Below are 20,654 nucleotides of genomic sequence, written 5' to 3'. Positions count from 1 at the left end.
TTGGCCCACATCATAAAAATGTGATTTATAACGTTTTTCTCTCAAATTTATATCTAAAATTTTTTCGAAATTTCCAACATGAGTGTTATGCTACACCATCAATATACAGTAACTAGTTATATTTTAAAGATATTGGTTTTATTAAGATGATCATTACCATCTAAAAAGCACTGATTTTATTATGTCTACGAAGGTTCATATATATTGTTCATATTAATTACAATTATAAATGACATAATCCACCTTTAGTTATGGAAGTTGATCATATCATTTCTCAATTTATTTTCAACCAAACTCAAACTTTTTTCAAACCAATTAAATGTATATATATATTTACAATTACTATTAAAAAAAAAAACTTATGGGTGGCTGAACCACCCCATGGAGGTGGATCGCCCACCCTCAAATAGCACGTAGAGTCAAGTTTGATAGTGAGTTCCCATAAAAAAATTAATGGAGGTGCAGGCTTATTCATTTTCATGATCAGAACGAGCAAGCTTAAGCACTTGTTCAAGGTGGTGGGCCATGTCTGGTGGGTGGGCCTCCACTCTAGGCCTCTCCGGCAAAACCCACCGCCCATCGCCACTCCTCACCATCCCTTTGTTCTCATCCTGCCGCCAGTGCGGCGGCACGCCGTACTCACCCCTCAAGAAATCACAGCATTTGTTGACAAGAGCAATATCCCTCTTCGTCACCAAGCAAAAACGCCGCCCCTTGCCGTGGTAGCCGTCCACCAAGTGTAGAAGTGCTTCCAAATTGTGCGCACAACCAGGATCATTAGTTTGCTTTAGAAATGGGCTGTGAGTCTGATCCAACGCAAGTTCCACGCCAACATGCGCATAACTCCATGGAAAAGATATGGTATCCTCTATGTACTTCTGAAAATGGAGCTTCTCGTTTGCAATAATCCCGGGCACTGCGGGAACCTTGTCATGGACATTGATGACTCTTAGAACCTGCTTCAATATAAATTAATCGATTAAATTTAGAGTAATGTTTCTTACACAACTCTCTCACAACTTTTGCACAACTCTAACTACTTTTTGTTATGATTAACCATTGGATTTGTTTTTCAACATGTGGGTCCTAAATATTCAATGGCTGATTTTAAAAGAAAGTTGTTAGAGTTGTGTAAAAGTTGTACAAAAATTGTGTAAGAAACATTACTCTAAAATTTATAACATCATAGCAAAAGTCATTATGATTTAATATGATATTAGATCAAATGTTTTGAGTTCAAATTTTCTTTTTCTTTTTTTTTTATTGACTTAATTTTAATCAAATATTCGCCCACACCCATTATTTGCAACTATCCGTACATACGGATGTGAATTTATATATATATATATATATATATATATATATATATATATATATATATATATATATATATATATATATATATATATTTATATTCACTAAAATGATATTGTTTTGGATTAGGTATAGGTTTACATTGATTAGGTTGGATGCGTTGTTTTCTCGTGTAAAATTTGGACAAAAGTCAAAATAGTGTGAAATTAATATATTTTCAAAAGAACATGACTTAAAAAAAATTAAAACAAACCAAAAAACCAAGAATTGGCCAAAATTATTTAAAATAGGCTTTAATAGAGATCCAAATAAGATTCAAAATACTAAAATAAATATATTACCTAATAATTAGCGCATTTAATAACTGTAATAACCACACGAATACTGTTAATAAAAACATGATGCGAATATAAATGAAAAATGCTAGACATCCCAACACTTTTTTCCAGAATTTGATTCCAACTTGATGTATCACAATCCTATGAGATTGTGGCACACTTCCCAAAATGATATATCTTGAGATTGTGACACATCAAATTAGAATCAAATTCTGAAAAAAAGTGTTTGGATGTCTAGCATTCCTCAATATAAATATAGTTACGAATATTGCAAATAAGTGGATCTATAGGAATGTTCGTGCAACCTTACTATTATTAAAGGAAAATTGTAATCACACGTGAAAATATATATATATATATATATAAAAATTAAATAGATTAAATTTATGTGTTTGTAAGCTTTTGCGAGAATGATTTAACTGCACCTTAACTCCGAGCTCATCACACCGTTCCTTAAACCTAAGGTTGCCCACTCGAGGACCCGAGAAGGAGTACACTGTGATCGGAATCTTGGGCGCATAGTCGCCGTCACCGGCATCACGTACAACGTTTAGTCTCATCTCGGCTATGTCATAAGCGCTTAATATCGCCAAAGCCGCGCCAAGACTATGCCCGGTGAATGTGAGACTGATTTCTTCCCCTCTATAGTAGTCAAGAAGTCGCTTGATTTCGGCTAGAACTTGTTCGCGGGCTGAAAACGAGCAATACTTGCAGTTGTTCTCCTTCTCGGTGTACAAATCGTAAAACCCAGACTCTATTTTGATCGATGGGTCGTTCCCGAAGTTAGCCGGGTGGAGAATATCTTTGAGATCGGATATCCATTCCAGGTACGTTACAGTGCCTCTCCAGGCGACGACAATATCGCGCCGTCCTAGCCGTTTGATCTCTTCCTCGTCGGTGGTCACTGCGATATAGCCCATCCAGTTGGCATGTCTGCTCCACACGCTGCTAATCTTGGACTTTTGGAAGAAGTTTGGGAGGTTGATGTTCGAAGTTGCGTACAAATAGCGGCTGATGTTGTAGCCTCTGTCGGCCATGTCGAGCTTTTCGAAGAAGTGTGCTCCTTGGTATTTGCACGTGCCGCAGTACTTGGAGTGAGGGTCGAAGTCGAAGGAGTCGTAGGAGGCTTGTGCGAATTCTCCGTACCGGATGATTTCTCGCCGGAGGTGGGAATTCATGGGGTCTAGGAGTCCTTCCCAGTTATTACAGCCTTGAATTTCCTTCCAAACTTGAGAAAGAGGCTGCTGATGATCATCCTCTTCCTCGAAAACTGGGGCTTCTCCAGGCTGATCATCCAACGACAGTGGGCTTAAACTACTTGAGACTGATGACAAGCATTTTGGTGTGAAGGGTTTGCGTGGAAGGAGGAGATTTTCGGATTTCTTGAGGTTGTAATATCTTGGGAGGAGGCCTTGAGAAAGAGGTGAGAGGGTTGGCTTGGCCGGAATATTGTTGAGAGATAGAAGCAAAGAAGCCATGATGATCTCAAATATTGTGCGAGGAACAGAGAGTGAGATTTGAATTTGTGTTTGTGTGTATCGGCACGCCTGTCTGAAATCGGAGAGATATGATAATGGGTGGAAACTACTTGTACAAGCCACTTAGCTACTGCTTTCCGATCACCGTTAGATATGTGAAGTTCATATATAAGCTAGGGGAAGTGAATCATTTCCGTCGAGTAATAATGAGGGTAAAACGTTAAAAGAGTTATTGGCGGTCCCAGCTTTTTTGGTTTGGCTTGCTAGCTGCAAAGTCTCTATTATATTGCATGCATTGTCCTTTGTACTAAAATAGTTTCATTATTGTCCTCGAGTTAGTTCAATCGGCCAAAAATTACGCCTCATAAAATAAAGGTTACTAGTTCGAATTCCCTCTTCCCTTTCCCTCTCTTATGTGGACATATAAAAATAAAAAATAAAAAAAATAGATTCACTATTTTAAAAATCCACTTCAGCGGCTATAGTGCGAACAAGAATCCTTTCTACCTCAAGGTTCTCTCCATCTATTATAAGAATGAAAGTATAGTTGTCTTTTTACACTTTTATAAAAATATGAAAAAACAATTATATTCTCACTTATACTAAATGAAGAGAATACTCTTCATTTCAAATGGAGAGGATACATTTTTATAAAAATATAAAAAAATGATTATATTCTCACTGTTATACTAAATGAAGATAATCATCTTTCATTTCAAATGAAGAGGATCCAAATTCCTATAGTGCAACCTCTTCCAATGCTTTCCTCCCTGCTTTAGTTTTCAAGTTAGCTTGTTGCTTCAATAAGAGCATCCTCAACAAAAAAAGTTTAAATAATTATTGTAAAAGTATGAATATTTACTTTATCTACTCATTTTTCTAAACACACTCTAACAATTCACTCACTATTTTCTTTAAATATTGTTTTTTAATCTTCTTTTTTTCTTCATTTCTCTCTTAATCTCTGGTCTCCCTCTCACTCTCCAGTCTCCTCCAACCCCACTATTTTTCATCGGAAATCAACCGGACTTTGCACCTGGCCCACTGAAAATCACCCTGCTGATGTCTCCAAAGGAGGAAAGACGTCTCCTGGGAAGAGGGGCTGTTGACGCGCCAAAGGGGGGTCACTGGGTTAACAAGGGGCACAACCACCGAGGAAAATAGAGCGGAACTGGGAAGCACGGGCTTCGGCGATCTGGGCCAAGAGGGAGCACGAACATTTGGGGGCAGCAAACCAAAACCTCCAGGGACCGGTGAAGAGAAACTCCAGAGAAGACAAGGCTGAAGGGTTGCCTGAGTCCAGAGAGGGAGAAGCTAGCTTGGACGATGCGGGCTCCGGCGATTTGAGGGGGACATTGATTTGATTGGTAGTTTGAATGGGACATTGACAATTGAATAATAGTTTGAGGGGATATTCGGATATGTGTACTTTTCCTTATTCCTTTTCTTTTCTTTTCTTTTTCAGTTGATTTCCCCTTCCTCGTTTCCTTGTACTTTGCTTCGGGAAAAAAAAAATGCTAATTTTCCTTCTTGTTTTAAGTATCTCAAACGTAACGCCCTAACATTAATTTTACCTCTCTCCCCCTCTCCATTCCCTTCACTTTTTTTATTTTTTATTTTATTTTATGTAAAATTCACGAGGCATTGCTACTGTGACTTAACTTTAAAAATATAAGTAAAATTATAAGTTTATAACTATAAAAACAATACCAGAGCACTAACTGAAACCTCATTTACATTTATTCACATTAACTTTATAACTCTGTGTACACTTAGATTTTACATTGTGTCATACTTCCTAAAACTAAATATATACAAAAGAAAAACCTTCGATGTCTCTCCCTTTTGTGTGAGGAATAGAGAGTGAGATTTGAATTTACATGTGCAATGATCGTAATTTTATCATTTTTTTTTTGAGTGAAAACTACTTGTCCTGCTTTCCCATCACTGTTAGATATGTGAAGTTCATATATAAGAGACTCATATTTACAAATTCAACAATAATTTATAAAAAAAATAAAAAATAAAAAAAATAAATTGAACAGAAGACTGAAAGATAGGACGAAATGAATCACTTATCTCCACCAATAATGGGAACAGGATCCTCTCCATTTGCTTGTAAAGGAGTGATACAATTATCTTTTCATATTTTTATGAAATGTAAAAAGATAATTAAATAGAGATGATCCAAATTTTCAATAATGAGGGTAAAAAAATCAAAGAGTTATGATGAGCCCAAAATATAATTGGGCGGTCCCAGCTTGATTGGGTTGCTGGCTAGCTTGCTGCAAAGTCTCTAGACTCTATTGCATGTATTGTCTTTTCAGCTAAAATAGAATCATTTGTCTTGGGGCTCAGTTCCAGTAATGGGTTCTGATGGTACCGCATGCTACTTTTTATTTTCTTCTTTTTCTTTCTTTTTTTATTTTATTTTTTTAACCCTTTTTCCTTTTTCATTTTTTTAATATTATTTTATGTGAAATCCATGAGGCATTATTACTGTAACTTAACTTTAAAATTGATTTTTGCAACAATATGTGAATATCTCTAAACAGAAGAAAATAGTAATTAATTATTAATCAATTTATCTTTCAAACTCATAGACGAAAGGAAACTTTTTCTCTCACGGTGGGTGAAGATTGAAGAATCCATATTTGTTGTTTCATGGTTTTCCTCCGCCGAAAGTGAAGCCTTTTTCTAATAAACTTAGGCCGGGATTACTATTGGACATGTGATCTCGTCCTTTCATTAAAAAAAAAAAAAAAGAAAAAAAGAAAAAAGGATTGAAGAATCCATATTTATATGAGTATCGGATAAAACTAATTATTATTATTATTATATATGAGAATGGTATATTAATAGACTAGCACAGACCTACCTGATTGTGCCATCCTCCAAACCATTTTCAAGTGACGTATGGGGTGACCTCAGCATAAGTAGTGACGTCATAATTAGAACGTCACAATTCTACAACTTAAAATATGAAAAAAAAAAAAAGAAAAACAAAAAGGGAGAGATTAGAATGCAGCTTGAAAGTGATCTAGAAACGATGCAATAAATTATTTGTTGAGCACAAAGATTAGATAATGAGGGAGATTTGCCGGTTCAAAATAATCGATGGCTGCTGAATAGCCAAAATGACCATAAGAGAATTGCCTTTCAAAGTGAAGGAATTGAGTTTTAGGAATTTGGTCAGTTGAAGAATCGGGAGACCTGCCAAAGCTCCCCAATGAATTGGATCACATTTTAGACAAATCTAGGAGATGGCATGGACAGTTTGACCGCTAGAGTTACCGCACACGGCTACTCAGACGGAGAAGAAATCACGAATGGCTTTATCAAAATTAATCTTAAAAAGCTCTGTTTTTATATTTGGAACTTTTATCCCACTAACATTTTGTACACCAGACTTATCATTTTGCCGTATCATGTCATTTTGGTCTCATGTTAGCATTTTGGTAAAGACAAGTCAGAAGAACAGTAATTAATGTTCCATTGTTTCAACGTAAAATGTTTTTTGTCGAATAATATTTTTTTTTTATGATTTCTTTTTTTTTAAAAAAATTTCAGCATTTGACTCAAACGAAAAAATCACCAATAGTGTAAAACGGAATCCTGCAACTGTTGTCGAAATCTGGCTAGTGCTGGCCGGATTCCGACCATACTGGCCAGATTTCGACAAATTTGGGTGGAATCTTGTCTGCCGGAATCCGACAAAGTCGTTGGATTCAAGCAAAAAAATTCAGATTCTGGCCAAACTGTCCGGAATCCTGGAAAAAGGGCCAAAATTCGGCTGTACTGGCTAAAACTTGGTATGCCAGAATCCAGCTGTACTGGCAGGATTTCGGATGTACTGGTTAGATTCCGGCCAATTTGGCTAAAATCCGAAAATTTCGCTGAATTCCGGCAAAAATTCCAGATTCTGGCAATCGGATACTAAAATTTGGAGATCTTCGACAGTAATGTCGGGTTACCAACAAATTTCAGTGCCTAACAGTGGCGAATTCCCACAAACGTTGGTGCAATAATGAAAAGTTTAAATCAAGAAAACGATTTTGTTTTCAAAACTGTAAGTCGTTTTGCAAAAATTAAAGAGGCTTTTACAGTTAAATTGAAAATGATTTCCGTTGATCATTATTTTTGCCCACACCAAACACCGAAAAATGCCGAAATCATTTTCTGAAAAACATTTTCTGCTGAAACAAGCGTAGTAAAAAAAACATGTAATTCTTATGTGCTTATGAACAATAAAGATTGTTTGTAATACCTCAATGAGGACCGTGTTTTCTATTGTATTTACAACCAACATACGAAGTTTAAAATTACAAACAGACTATCCAACTCATCTTGAGTTTGTTACAAAAAATTCAAATTACAAAAACAAAGTGAGATATGATTATCTCATAGAATTATTGACTTGGTCTTGTCTCTTATTTTCAGTTATAGGTGGTTGACTTGTATATGAAAGAGTCAATCCAATAGTCCCCCTCAATCCTGACAATTGTGAGCAAACAATAAGATTGTTATGAAGATAAGCAAATCGAGTGGAGACAAGAGCTTTGATGAACTCATCTACTAGCTAATCTTTGCTTGAGAGAAATTTGACTGTGAATGATTTTTGAGCCACTAAATCACGCACATAATGATAATCAATGGCGATGTGTTTTCATGTGAGCATGAAACATGGGATTTGAAGTTAAATATGTGGCACCAATGTTATCACAAAATAATATGGGTGTTGATTCGAGAAAAATTCCAAGTTCTTTTAGCAAAGATTGAATCCAAAGTAACTTTGCAGTTGCATTGGCTAAAGCCTTATACTCAGATTCAGTACTTGACCTTGAGATTATAGGTTGCTTTTTGGAAGTCTATGAGAGGAGATTGCTGCCTAAAAACGTGCAGTAGCCGGAAGTAGATTTTTTGTCGTCTGGGCAACCTGTCCAATCAGCATCTGAGAATGCAACTAATTGATTTGAGGAAGAAGGCCGAATGAGAATGCCATATTTCTTTCAAATAGCGAAGTATTCGCTTTACTGCAGTCCAATGAACATCACAGGATCATGTGAAAATTGTGATACCTTATTTATTACAAAGGCTATGTCAGGCTGTGTGATGGATAAGTATTGTAAAGCACCAACTGTGTTTCGAAAGATAGTAGAATCAGACATAAATGTGCCATCAAATCTGCTTGGCAAATTGCATATTGTTTCGTTGAAGAATGTCAGCAATATATCTTTGCTGAGACAAATGTAGACTAGACTTGAAATGGTGAACCTCTACACCTAAGAAGAGAGATAAGGATCCAAGATCCTTGATTTGAAATTCAATTTTGAGAGATTGAATCAAATTATCCACAGCAGATGCAGAAGAACCTGTTAAAATAATGTCATCCACATACACTAAAGCAAACAACTGAATTTTGTCAAGATTAAAAATAAACAATGAAGTATTCGCTTTTGAAGCCACAAATTCCAGTTCTAGTAGACGATTGCTTAGACGATAGAACCAGGCACGAGATGCTTGTTTTAGCCCATACAATGCTTTATTTAGAAGACATACGACATCTGGGTGTTGAGGATGAGTAAAACCAATTGGCTATGACATATAAACGGTTTCATGTAGAAACCTATGTAGAAAAGCGTTACTAACATCCATCTGTTTGATAGACCATCTAGATGACTTTGTAATTGACAAAACAGTACAGATTGTAATGAGTTTAATAACTGGACTATATGTTTCTCCATAATCAATCTCAGATTATTGATGAAAACCCTTAGCAGCTAGTCTTACCTTATAACGCTCTATATTGCAATCCGCTTTTCGTTTGATTTGGAAAACCACTTCAATCCTACAATATTCATAGAGGGTGTAGCCCGTGTAGGAGAAACAAGGGTTTACGTTCCATTTTTCAGCATTTCTCCGTAATAAAGATAGGAGACAAGATCAAGTCAATCCGATCCAAATAACACGTGTTATCATTAGAGGTAATTTGTATGACGTTTCCTGCAGAAAATGAATGTCCAAAATATTTTTATTATTTTTTAATTGGCTGTCCTTAAAACCTACTGAAAACACGGACGTAGTTGGTATGATGATAATGCCTATATAAAGAGCAAAAGGCAAATTCCAAAACGTAAACAGCATCCGAGTAAAAAGAGGAGATCGGATAGAGAAGAAAATGAGCAGTGGAGCAGGGAAGATCGTGTGCGTCACCGGTGCGTCCGGCTACATAGCTTCATGGCTCGTCAAGTTTCTTCTCCAGCGCGGTTACGCTGTCAGGGCCTCTGTTCGTGACCCAAGTCAGTACTCTCTGTCTCTATCTTTACCGTGTAATTTAATCGCGGAGTCTTTGTTTAGGGCTAATGTGTTTATGGGTTCTGACTCTTTAATTCTTGGTGAGCTTTTGGATTCTTGTCGTTGAAGTTCCTGCTTGCAAATTATAAGCAATTCCCATTTTCTGGTTGTGGCTTATGATCGTATATTTTTCAGTTTCATTGGACCTTTTGATAGCTTTCAGGGCTATTCCAGACAATGGTTGTGGGTATTTAGGACACTGGGTTATTGGGTTTGGATTTTTCTTTTCCTTGTGGGAGAGGGGTGGTGTTGGGAGCTGATGGAATTGCTTTTTGGAAAATATGGGCTACTAATTATTTTCTTGAAAGGTCAAAGTTATTAAATTTTAAAGTGATTACATTAGTTCTTGATTGTAGATACACACATCAGTTTGCAATCAGATTGGGTGTATCAGTTACATTTTAATCAATGTCGGAAGTGGAAATGGATTTTAACGCTGCAGTTGATCCAATTTATCATATATGTTTCTTCATCTTGACATTGGCTAAATAATCTATAGCAAGTAAAAAGAATGAGAAGAGATTGGACTTTGTATGGAAACCCAACTAGAGGAATTAGCCTCCATCGAAATGATTGGACAAGTATTTGTGAACAAAAGAAGGCCCAATCGGCGAATAATATTGTTTTATGAGACAAACTGACACCATTTTTTATTTATTAAATCAATAGAGTCTACAGTCACTGAATAACGACACCCTGTGTAAATTACATGCAGATCTGAGTTTGGACTTCGAAGGAGTGATTAAAATTGAGTCATTGTCCTGCCCTTAGTTTCTTGATGATGGAAATTTCAATCATCAATTCCAATGTGCATTGTTTGGATGGGTATATTTAAAAGTTAAGAAATTAGAGTCACATCGATAATGGTGATGGTGGTGGCAATAACTTGGCAATTGAGGTGGTAAAGTGTCATGATGTTGGTATTGATAGTGGTACTAGTGGCGGTTGTAGATGATAGGTGGTGATGATGGTAATGGTGACGATGATGATAATAACATAAGATAGCAATATGAAGCATAATGGTGATAGTATGAGAATAGTAATGTTAGTATAATTTGTTTAGTGACATATTTATGTGGAATTTGGGCATGGGATCTGGATACTTAAAAAGCCCAAATTCAAAATTTCAAAGAATAATAATAAAAATAAAACTATTGTTCACCCATGCAAGTGGAATCAACATTAAAAATTCCCAAAATAAAACCTTAAGATAAAATCCTAGTTTAAAATATCTCACCCAAACACAAAGCTATAGGATATGTTTGTTAAATATTTTAATTTTTGATTTGAAAAAATTTATGATGTGACAAAAAGTTAAGAAGTATTTTCGGTGGGATTCATATTTGAATTGTGTTTTCCATAGAAGAAAATTGTTTGGTAAACTTATTTTTTTGGGTAAGTACATTTTTTGTTAAACTTTTGGAAAAATATTTTGTGTTTTCAAACAAACATACACTGGACATGTTTATTTTGAGAAAATACATGTTTATTATTCAGTCGTGGGGTCTAACTTTGTATTTTGAGTAAATACATGTTTATTTTTCAGTCGTGGGGTCTAACTTCTTCTTTATAAAAAATTATAAAATAAAAAATAGAGAGGTTGTTGCGCGATCACCCGAAAGGGGGGAGGGGGTGGCCTTCTGGCCACCTTTGTCCTGTTGGGATGGCCGTGCGGCCCCTCTTTTCCGCTGGGGGTGGTTGTGTGGCCACCTCTTTGTTTTTTGTTTTTTTTTTTTTTAATTATTTTGCTAAGTAGTAAGTTAGCTTTTACCCCTACAAAAATAAGCGCTTCTTTTCTCAAAAGATACCAATAAGGTGTGAACAGTTTTCTAAAAAGTGTGTTTTGTATTGTTTTTCGAAAAGTGTTTTGTGTTTTGAAAAATGAATCCTTTGTTAAATGTTTTGAAAAAGTGTGTTTTTATTTTTGAAAACGGAAAAGAGATTTTGAAAAATTTAACAAACATAGCCATGTCTTTTCGGTCCCATAGTTCAAATCAAATCACGCAAAGTCACACCATTCTGTTCCAACTCAGATTATTTGGGATTGAGAATAGCATGTCCTCTAGCATATGTTAGTGCACTTTTGTAGTTTTTGCATTCTATGTGAATGTTGTAATTATATGACAGCTTCCAGCTGTAATTTTTGGTTTCGTTACTCTGAAATTCTTAGTAACAAAAATGCAAATATAAGTGAGATCCTTTGTAACTTTGTGGCATACAATGGATTAGAGAGTTTCTATCTGGAAGGCTGCAACTTCTTAACTGCGGCTGTTTCTCCTCCTGCACAAATATATATATATATATATATATATATATATATATATATATATATATATATATATATATATACTGATTTGTAAATGTGCTCATGAGTAAGACATATATTAATTTAAATTGTATGTTAGATAGTATCAAAGCTGCCCTTGAATTTTGATCTTGCAGTGTCATAGATTAGAGGAATAACAATGCTATTCAGTCCTGTTTATTGGCATTTTTTTTTTCATCGTTTACAGACTCTCCCTTTTCGTTCTGATTTTCTGAGTAAGAGAGTAACTGGAAAGTAGTACCCTTTTTCCTTAGGTCAACTGTATAGTTTACCTGCCATGGCTATTGGTATGATACATTAATCAAGTTTATTTCCGTCTCACGCAGATGATCCAAAAAAAACAAACCACCTACTCGAACTTGATGGAGCTAAGGAGAGACTTCACCTCTTCAAAGCAAATCTTCTGGAAGAAGGTTCCTTTAATTCTGCTATTGAGGGCTGTGAATGTGTTTTTCATACTGCATCTCCCTTCTATAATGATGCTAAGGACCCACAGGTATATTCCATTTTACTCTTCTTTGAATATTAAATCCTAAGGGCATGAATTATTAGCATTTATTGATGAAATCATGATCTTTGAAGTTTTGTGTACACCTTTCTTCTGAAAGAGGTACTTATATATATAAAAAAACCTTTATTCTGAAAGAGGTGATTTGAACAATGAGTTTGTTAAAGAGGCCATGATAGTGTCTTTCAGAATGTCTTTCTTCAGAAATAGGGGATCGAGACATCATGTAATGAGTGTACCGATTGACCTTTTGTCTATTCATCTAGATGAGAAGCAGGTAATAGGGGTCTCAGAGATGATTTACTGCACCATTCTTTGTTTTGGAAGTTGCTTTTTGTACCGTTGTCAATACAAAGGCAACCAAGTTAACAAATTACTAAAACAACTTTAAGAAGGATTTTTTTATTTTTTATTTTTTTTTAAACTCTAGCCATTTGCTTTTTTATTTCTATATCTCAATTATTATTGCATCAAAGTTGTTATGCCACCATTTCTTATGAAATGTTTTTTTTTTTTCCAGTTTTTCTTAATCACTCTACTACAAGGTGTATGTGAGGCATGTTTTACTATAACATATTCTGATTTCTTTCTAAGACTTGTGTTGTCTGACTTAATTATACTTTGTATGTATAATTTACTTGAGCCTCTAATTACTCTTTCAAAGACACATGGATAAGGGCATTGGGTAGGAAATATTTTGTAGGCTGTCAAAATGTGATGTTTTTCCTCTTCAAAACTTCCAGTCCATGAGTTTTTTGTAACATATTCTTTCACCCCCTACTTTTACCACCAGTTCATGTTCAATAGTGCCTTTAGGTCTCCTGCTAGAAAAATGTACCAAAGTTGGAATATAGCCCAAACTTGAGCTTTTGAGAGGTGGAGGGCATAATTCATGAAATGGCTTTAAATAGCAAATGATGTACTTTTGATAGATCATAGATATGGTTCCTGTAGCAATCATAAATATGGTGATTTTGTGATTGCATTGGAGATGGGTAACAAAGTTCTGTAGGATAGGATTGCAGTGCCAAATACCTTTGTTTCTTCTTTGTGCAAAAACTGTATAAAGATGTAAATTATGAATTGGACTGGAAAGAACAGATTCCTATGAACTACATGGATGTCCAGCCACAGATTAGAATGGAGAAAAGTTTAAGTGATGTAATACTAGTCACAAACCTTGTGAAATATGGCTTGTGTAATGGCCTGTCATAACCTTGTGAAGCATAGCTCGTGTAACTGCGCGTTTCGCATTTATACTTTTAATAATGTCAACAGTCTTGCTATTTCTATCAGAATGCTGTTCTTGTTTCATTTAATAACTACTATCAAAATGCTGCTTGGGATTTTGATTCCTAGTTAAGAACGCCGATTTCCTACTAAAGAACAATGATGTTAATATAGTCAACTACTTTTTGAATGTGATACCATGAAATTATACTGAATTTTGTTTATAAAAAAGCAAATGACTTTCTTGTCTTTGCTAATGGTAGTCGTTGCTGCTTTTTTTTTTTTTTTTTAACCCTAATGATTATGAGTAATGACTTAACTTTTCCCTAACCGTTCAGGCAGAGCTACTTGATCCTGCAATAAAGGGAACACTTAATGTTCTTAATTCGTGTGCAAAATCTCCATCTGTCAAGCGGGTAGTTTTGACATCTTCTATAGCTGCAGTTGCATACAATGGAAGGCCTCGAACTCCTGATGTGGTTGTTGATGAGACTTGGTTTTCTGATCCAGAAGTTTGTAAGCAAGCAAATGTATGTTGGGCTACTACTCTTCATTCTTTTTGAAAATAAATATGGTGTTGCATTTGAATCATAGCCCATAATATTGCAGTGATTTAAATATAAACTTAAACTACTTTTAGTTTCGTATTTTTTGAGTTCTTATATATGCTCTGTTCATCTCATATTGTTTTTCCCTTATCCTATTTTGGAATGTCCCAAAATGTTGTGTACTTTGAAAACTCAATTGACACAATTTTTAGATACTCTTCTATCTTATCCTTCACTATATTTGAAAAGTCAAAGACATTGCATTAAATGATATCTCCTTGCAAAGTTGGATTTTCTAGTGGACAAACAATTTGGTTTGGAGTAAAAATTAATGGTTATTTCCTTTGTCATTTTGTGTACTAGTTGAGATGAGTTGTGTGTCCAATAAGCATCGACTTCTCAGAGACGGGGTGTGCAACTTAGTAGATGAGTGCAATTATTTTAATTCATCATTGTTGAAAATATTGTGAGTTAAAATTTAAACTTGTAGGTAAGTCTGTGGGTGTGAAGATGAGGGGCGTTAGTGCCTTGCCAAGGCTTGGGGACCCTACTCTGTTGTTGTCTTCCTTAGAGGTGGGTGAATCTTCGAGAAGAGATGTTTTTGAAGAGGTTGGTGCCTTGGTGGTTCTCCTGGGGCCACGATAGATGTTGGTTTCTGTTTCCAGACTCTGGGGGTCTCCCATGAGGGGAACGTGAAGGGCTTTTTGGATTTATTGGCTCAAATTGATGTGGCGCAGCATCAAGAGGTTTCAGTTTCCACTCCTAAGTTAAAGGGAGTAGAGAGGTGAAAAATTTAGAGGGCTCAATTAATTATAATGCTAAGGGTTTTTGTTCTAGCTGGGGCAAAGGCAAGAGTGCCCTTGCTGTGGTGTAATGGTCTCTAGGTTTTGTGGGCTGGTTCTTGTTGGGGTATTTGTGTTTCCTTCTGTTTTTGGGTTTTGTCGGTGTTTTTTCTTTTTTCTTTCTTTTTCCTGTTTTTGTGTCCTTATTCCTCCAGTATTCTTTGGGGCACCTTTACGTTTTTTATAAATTTTTCTACTTTCCTATCCAAAAAAAAAAAAAATTGGCGAATTTAATACACGAGTTTATGAAGATTTTAAATCTAAGACCTCTAACTATTTTTTTTCTAATAAATAAATAAAAATGATGTTAATATACTAATATGTCATTCATTTTGATTTTTTTTTTTAAAATAAAAATAGAAGACTGGGGTGGCTCGTGACCAGGGCACCTTTGTTCCCTCTATTGGGGGTGGTTGCCTTTGCATGGGGTCACTCACGGCCATCCCCAAGAGAGGGGGTGGCTCGCAGCCACCCCATTAGATATATTGATATATTCTTTTTGTTTTGTTTTTTTATTTTTTTAATGAAAAGGGCATAATAGTGTTTTCAAGTCATTTTCGTTATTTAACTTTGGGAAAAATAGCTAGAGGTCTTAGATTTAAACTCATTGTAAACTTAAGTATTAAGTTGGCCAAATTGAAAACTAAGGTCTAAAACACAAAATCCGAAAATGCACGTGTTTGTAAATATTTTATTTATAAAGTAATGGAAGCTTGTCTGTTGTTGAACTAGAATAATAAAGGAAGGGATGGAATTTGGGAAGAGTGGAAGAGCAAAGAATGGTAGCTTGTTAGGCTATCGGTACTTGCCATGTATTAATCTGCAGATTATTTCCTGTATATGACTCATATATGCCTTTCTTCTTTTAGGGCAAAAGGGGAAGGAGAGAAGAGGAGGAAGAAAGGGGGGGAGGGGGAGGGGGAGGGGAGGGGAGTTCCTTTTGATGGTACTGAATTGTGAATGCAGTACTTGAAAGTTAGAGTAGGTCTTGGTTGGAGGGAATTTGTTCTAAAGGGGGTGAGGTTAGTACCATTAGCGACCCTATTTCCAGCCCACCAATAGAATCCTCTTATTTCTTATGGCTGTAGCAACCTTTGCGAAGGGATAGTAGCATCAAAAGCAACCTTGTTTAACAGACATGTCGTGAGTTAAAAGAGAATTTGTGGTTGAAGCCAAATGGTTTCCTTGAAGTGTTATCCTTAGGGACTGGATTAAGTCTTGCTTCTGCTCATGACCTCGTAGTATCAGGAGAACTGATCTTTTATTGAAAAGTTTTGCAAGAAAACTTGGAACACTGGTCTACAGAAGTAAATAATATAGAGATACTTATGCAATCAGGTATGAGAGTATTTCGTTTCTACACATGCATGAGCTCACTCCCTAAAATTAATCTGAATCTTAGGTTATGCTCCATTGGTTCCAGCTCCCACATCAGTAATTGGATAGCTTGGCCCCTGTAATGGTTTACTGCAACATCATACTGAAGATTGTCATGTTCTTCCAAGTGATTATGACTAGTGCTGTCTGTCATCATGATGCAGCTTTAACTCAAAACATGTGGTTAATTTATACTCTTCATGGAAGCAATAGATTATTTTAGTGAGGGAGCACTCTGCACCAGTCAGTCTCTGCATGCTCAGCCATTAGTGCTTTGTTAAAGTCAATGCCCTTCTATGGTCACTTATAAAACAGGGAACCATGCTACTAATGACTATCATATATTCAGCAGTTCATTTATGTTTCTGGGTGCTAATCTTGACTCTATTTTTTCCCAGCAATGGTATGTGGTTTCAAAGACATTGGCTGAAGAAGCTGCCTGGAAGTTTGCAAAAGAGAAGGGTATTGACTTGGTTGCAATTAACCCATCAATGGTGATTGGTCCTCTCTTACAGCCGACACTAAACACAAGTGCTGCTGTGATTTCCAACTTATTAAATGGTATTTGTTCTTTACTATACTGATTGTAAATCCTAATTTATGATTCATCTCTATAAGTAGATCTTGACTAACAACCTTTTAACAAGAGCATGTTTCAAATGGTAATGAGAGGTGTATTTGATAACTCATTTAGGGAAGGTTGTAGAGTACAAAACATCATGTTTCTATTTCTGCTGAATCAGGATGTTAACCAAGCAGCTTGATGCTAGCGTTTTATGCCCCTTTGGGCCTTTGCACAAATATTACCGTGTGAGCGTGTGTATTTGTGTGTCTTGTCTGTGGTACTTTATTCTGAAATAATGATATGATCCCTACTTGTTTAAGGTACTTATTGTAATATGATACACTAAAGTTTCCATTCCCAGAAATTTTTGTATCTTTTCTTGCTTTTTATTTGATCTCTCTTGTTCTTTATTTGGTGCAGGAGCACAGGTGTTTCCCAATCTAACATTTGGATGGGTTGATGTCAGAGATGTTGCCAAAGCACATATTCAAGCATATGAAATCCCTTCCGCTAGTGGCAGATATTGTGTGGTTGGGAGGGTTGCACACTATTCTGAAGTTGTGAGGACTTTACGTGAGCTTTATCCGTCTTTACGACTTCCAGAGAAGTAAGTGTTTATTTCCCTGTAATTTCAAGATATAATATTTGAGTAATACTTTACATTAGCAGTATCGCTCCAATTGCACATTCCTGTATGTATGACATGGTTTGGTGATTTAACATGGGGACTAGCTATATATATATATATATATATATATATATATATATATATATATATTTTTTTTTTTTTCCTTCTTCTTTTGGTTATGGGTTAATTACTTATAGCCCCCTTCAACTACCACTCATTTACACATTGCCCTCATGAACTGCCACTTGTCACACTCAACCTCCTTCAAATATCAATCGTTGGCACGAAACCCATTTCTTTAACCAAAATTGGTAGAAGGGACGGGATATTGATCACATGCCATACACGTGATTTTTTTAGACATGAAATGATAAAAATAGGCTGAATTTAAAAACTAAATTTATTTAAATGCCCTCAAGTTAAAAAATTAAAAAATAAAAGAAAAAAATAAAACTCAAATTAAAACAAAAGGAGGCTTAACACTAGCAAAGTTTTAATATGCATTTGGACAACATGTGTCACAAATTCAAACTCTTTTGAGAATAACCATGAAACCAAAATGGCTTGTTTCCTCCTTTCCCCCACTTTTTATTTTCTTTACATAAAATTTCCATCTTAATTTTTTTTATTTTGTTTTTCCAAATAACCTTGACAGGTGTGCGGATGATAAGCCGTTTGTGCCAACATATCAGGTGTCCAAAGAAAGGGCAAAAAGCTTGGGTATTGAATTCACCCCTTTTGAGGTCAGCCTCAAGGATACTGTTGAAAGCTTGAAGGAGAAGAACTTTGTCAGTTTTTAAGTTTGGTAGCCCCATGAGGCTCTTTCCAATAAATAAATGCTGCTGATGAGGTTTTTGGTTGTGTCGTAGCACACTAAAGCTTGCAGGAAAAGAACAGAATGCTTTGCATTTTTCTCCTTGATAGGTTTCAAAACTACTCATTTTTAGTGTGGATGATTATTAGAAGTGTGAGTTTTTGAGTATGTAATCAGGATGAGTTGATGATGAATGTAATAATATCACTGATTTTCTTTAATCTCGTTTAATGTTGAGTGGTGTTATTAATATTGTTAATTACAGCCTCACATGGTGAGTAGAAAAGTTAGCACTTTGGTCAATTTTCTTAGCTTTCCAAGTAGAAAAAGGATGAATAAGAGAGATGGTGTTTTAGATGATGGGAGAGATCTGTCAGTCCAAGGTAATCAACGGCTGCTGAAGAGCCAAACTGACCACAAGAGAATCGCCTTCCAGAATGAAGGAATTGAGCTTCAAGGATTTGGTCAGTTGAATAACCAGTTAGCTGGCAAAGCTCTCCCATGATTTGGGTCACATTTTTAGACCAATCTGGGAGATGGCATGGACAATTTGACTGATAGAGTTACCGCACCCAGCTACTCGAATTGAGAAGATATTGCGAATGGCTGTATCAAAATTAATTTTAAAAAACCCAAGAGAGTGGAACCATTTTTCCGTAGTCTTATCTAGTTTTATATTCCGGGATGAAGCATTTGAATTTGGAACTTTTATCCCACTAACATTTTGTATACAAAAAACACACAAAAAAATAGCTTTAGCTTCAAATAGCTTATAGAGCAATGCTGTAACACACTTGTTTTTTATTTTTTATTTTTTGAACAGAAAAATCACTTTTAATTAATAATCATAAAAACCCCTCATTGGGTTAAAAGGTAGGGACAACAGATTCCCTTCAAACAATATCAGATAGGAAAGATAAGACTTCTTCCAACCAAATAGAATTTATGACTTAAGCGACAGTTGTTTTGGCTAGAGTGTGCACCGCTGAATTAGCTTTTCTCTTTATATGTGCCACGCTAAATGAACGATGTGACCTCGCTTATTTTGTTGATTCCCTCCATAAAATGTTCAAACCTGCTCCAATTAAAAGATCCATGGTAATCGCTTTGACTATTTGCAGTACACCGCCTTCTAATATAAAATCAAATAGCCCTATTTTTTAACTCAATAACACTGCCTGTAATGCTGCCTATGCCTCGGCCATAGAAGGGTCCATGCAAATGACTTGGTTAATAAGCCCATTTTTATGGTTAATCGCAGCATCCAATTAATTGACTTTAACAATCCCGGGAGGAGGCGGGGTGCAGGTAATTGTTTGACCTCCTTGTTGTGTCTCGATCTGGTCCCTCCACGACCAACGACCAACGACCAACGACCAACGTAGTGGTTCTTTTATAATTCTCAAGTGAAGCAATGGCTTCCCGCATCGGCTTGTCGGGGGGGGGGGGGGGGTTGAAAACTCAAAACTCCACCATATATTTATTTGTTTAATTCGCCGACATCAAAACCTACTTAAAACACATACGTAGGTGGCATGATGATAATGCCTATATAAAAAGCAAAAGGCAAATTCCAAAACGTAAATGAAAGATAACTTAATCCAATGAAAAACTGAAAGATTAAATGCGAAAATAATAGAATGGAGATAAAAAAATTTTATGTGGTTCGGTCTATGATCTACGTCGACAGAGTAAAGACCTAGGCCATGGTCTCCAACCTGTACACTTTGGTTTGGCAAAATAAGAGATGTGTTAAGTAGAGGACAAAGCTGACTTGATGTGACCGTCGGAGATGTTGGCATTGTTATCGTAAAACCATAATTCATTATCAAAGCCCCATATGACTTTCTGGGTCTCATGAAAGCTTTGGAATCTCTATAACCCAGAATCCAAACCTTGCTGGGACCAATCGAGACAGATGGCTTGGCAAAGTGGCCATCGATTGCAGCGCCGAATAAGCACAGAACCAGTCAGAAAGCTATGCCTGAGATATCCACGACTTTGTGCGATTTTGACGCTGAAATTTCAGCCTACAAAAAAAAAATCGCACATAGAGAGAATTGTGATGAATTTTTTTTTTTTTTGGTCATATACTATGCAAGATCTATGGTGAGGACATTTGCAAAATATTGATTACTAATGCTCCGTTTGTTTCGACGTAAAATGGTTTCCGTCGTAAAATATTTTCGACGAAATCAATTTCAAAAGAAATTATTTTCTCGAAAATATTTTTCGGCGTTTGGTTCCCACGAAAAAATTACGAAAAGTGAAAATGCAACTGTCACCGGAATCCGGCGACGACCGGTCGCCGTCGCCGGAATCCGGCGAACAT

The 20,654-nt window shown here is 36.0% G+C and overlaps 2 protein-coding genes across 2 annotated transcripts; one reads left to right on the top strand and one right to left on the bottom strand.

The window, feature by feature from the left end:
• Positions 1–258: 258 nt before the first annotated feature.
• LOC133878042 (phospholipase A1-Igamma3, chloroplastic) lies at positions 259–3,280 on the bottom strand. Its single transcript, XM_062316527.1, has 2 exons — positions 2,078–3,280; positions 259–956 (listed from the first exon to the last, which is right to left on the bottom strand). Exons 1-2 carry the CDS (start codon positions 3,128–3,130, stop codon positions 468–470), a joined length of 1,542 nt encoding a protein of 513 aa, XP_062172511.1. The 5' UTR covers positions 3,131–3,280; the 3' UTR covers positions 259–467.
• Positions 3,281–9,220: 5,940 nt separating this feature from the next.
• LOC133878699 (phenylacetaldehyde reductase-like) lies at positions 9,221–18,543 on the top strand. Its single transcript, XM_062317290.1, has 6 exons — positions 9,221–9,429; positions 12,137–12,306; positions 13,887–14,078; positions 16,714–16,876; positions 17,301–17,487; positions 18,164–18,543. Exons 1-6 carry the CDS (start codon positions 9,309–9,311, stop codon positions 18,306–18,308), a joined length of 978 nt encoding a protein of 325 aa, XP_062173274.1. The 5' UTR covers positions 9,221–9,308; the 3' UTR covers positions 18,309–18,543.
• Positions 18,544–20,654: the final 2,111 nt, after the last annotated feature.

The sequence above is a fragment of the Alnus glutinosa genome, chromosome 9 (assembly GCF_958979055.1).
Source record: "Alnus glutinosa chromosome 9, dhAlnGlut1.1, whole genome shotgun sequence".
Lineage (NCBI taxonomy): Eukaryota > Viridiplantae > Streptophyta > Magnoliopsida > Fagales > Betulaceae > Alnus > Alnus glutinosa.
This window is presented reverse-complemented; position numbering and strand designations above follow the sequence as displayed.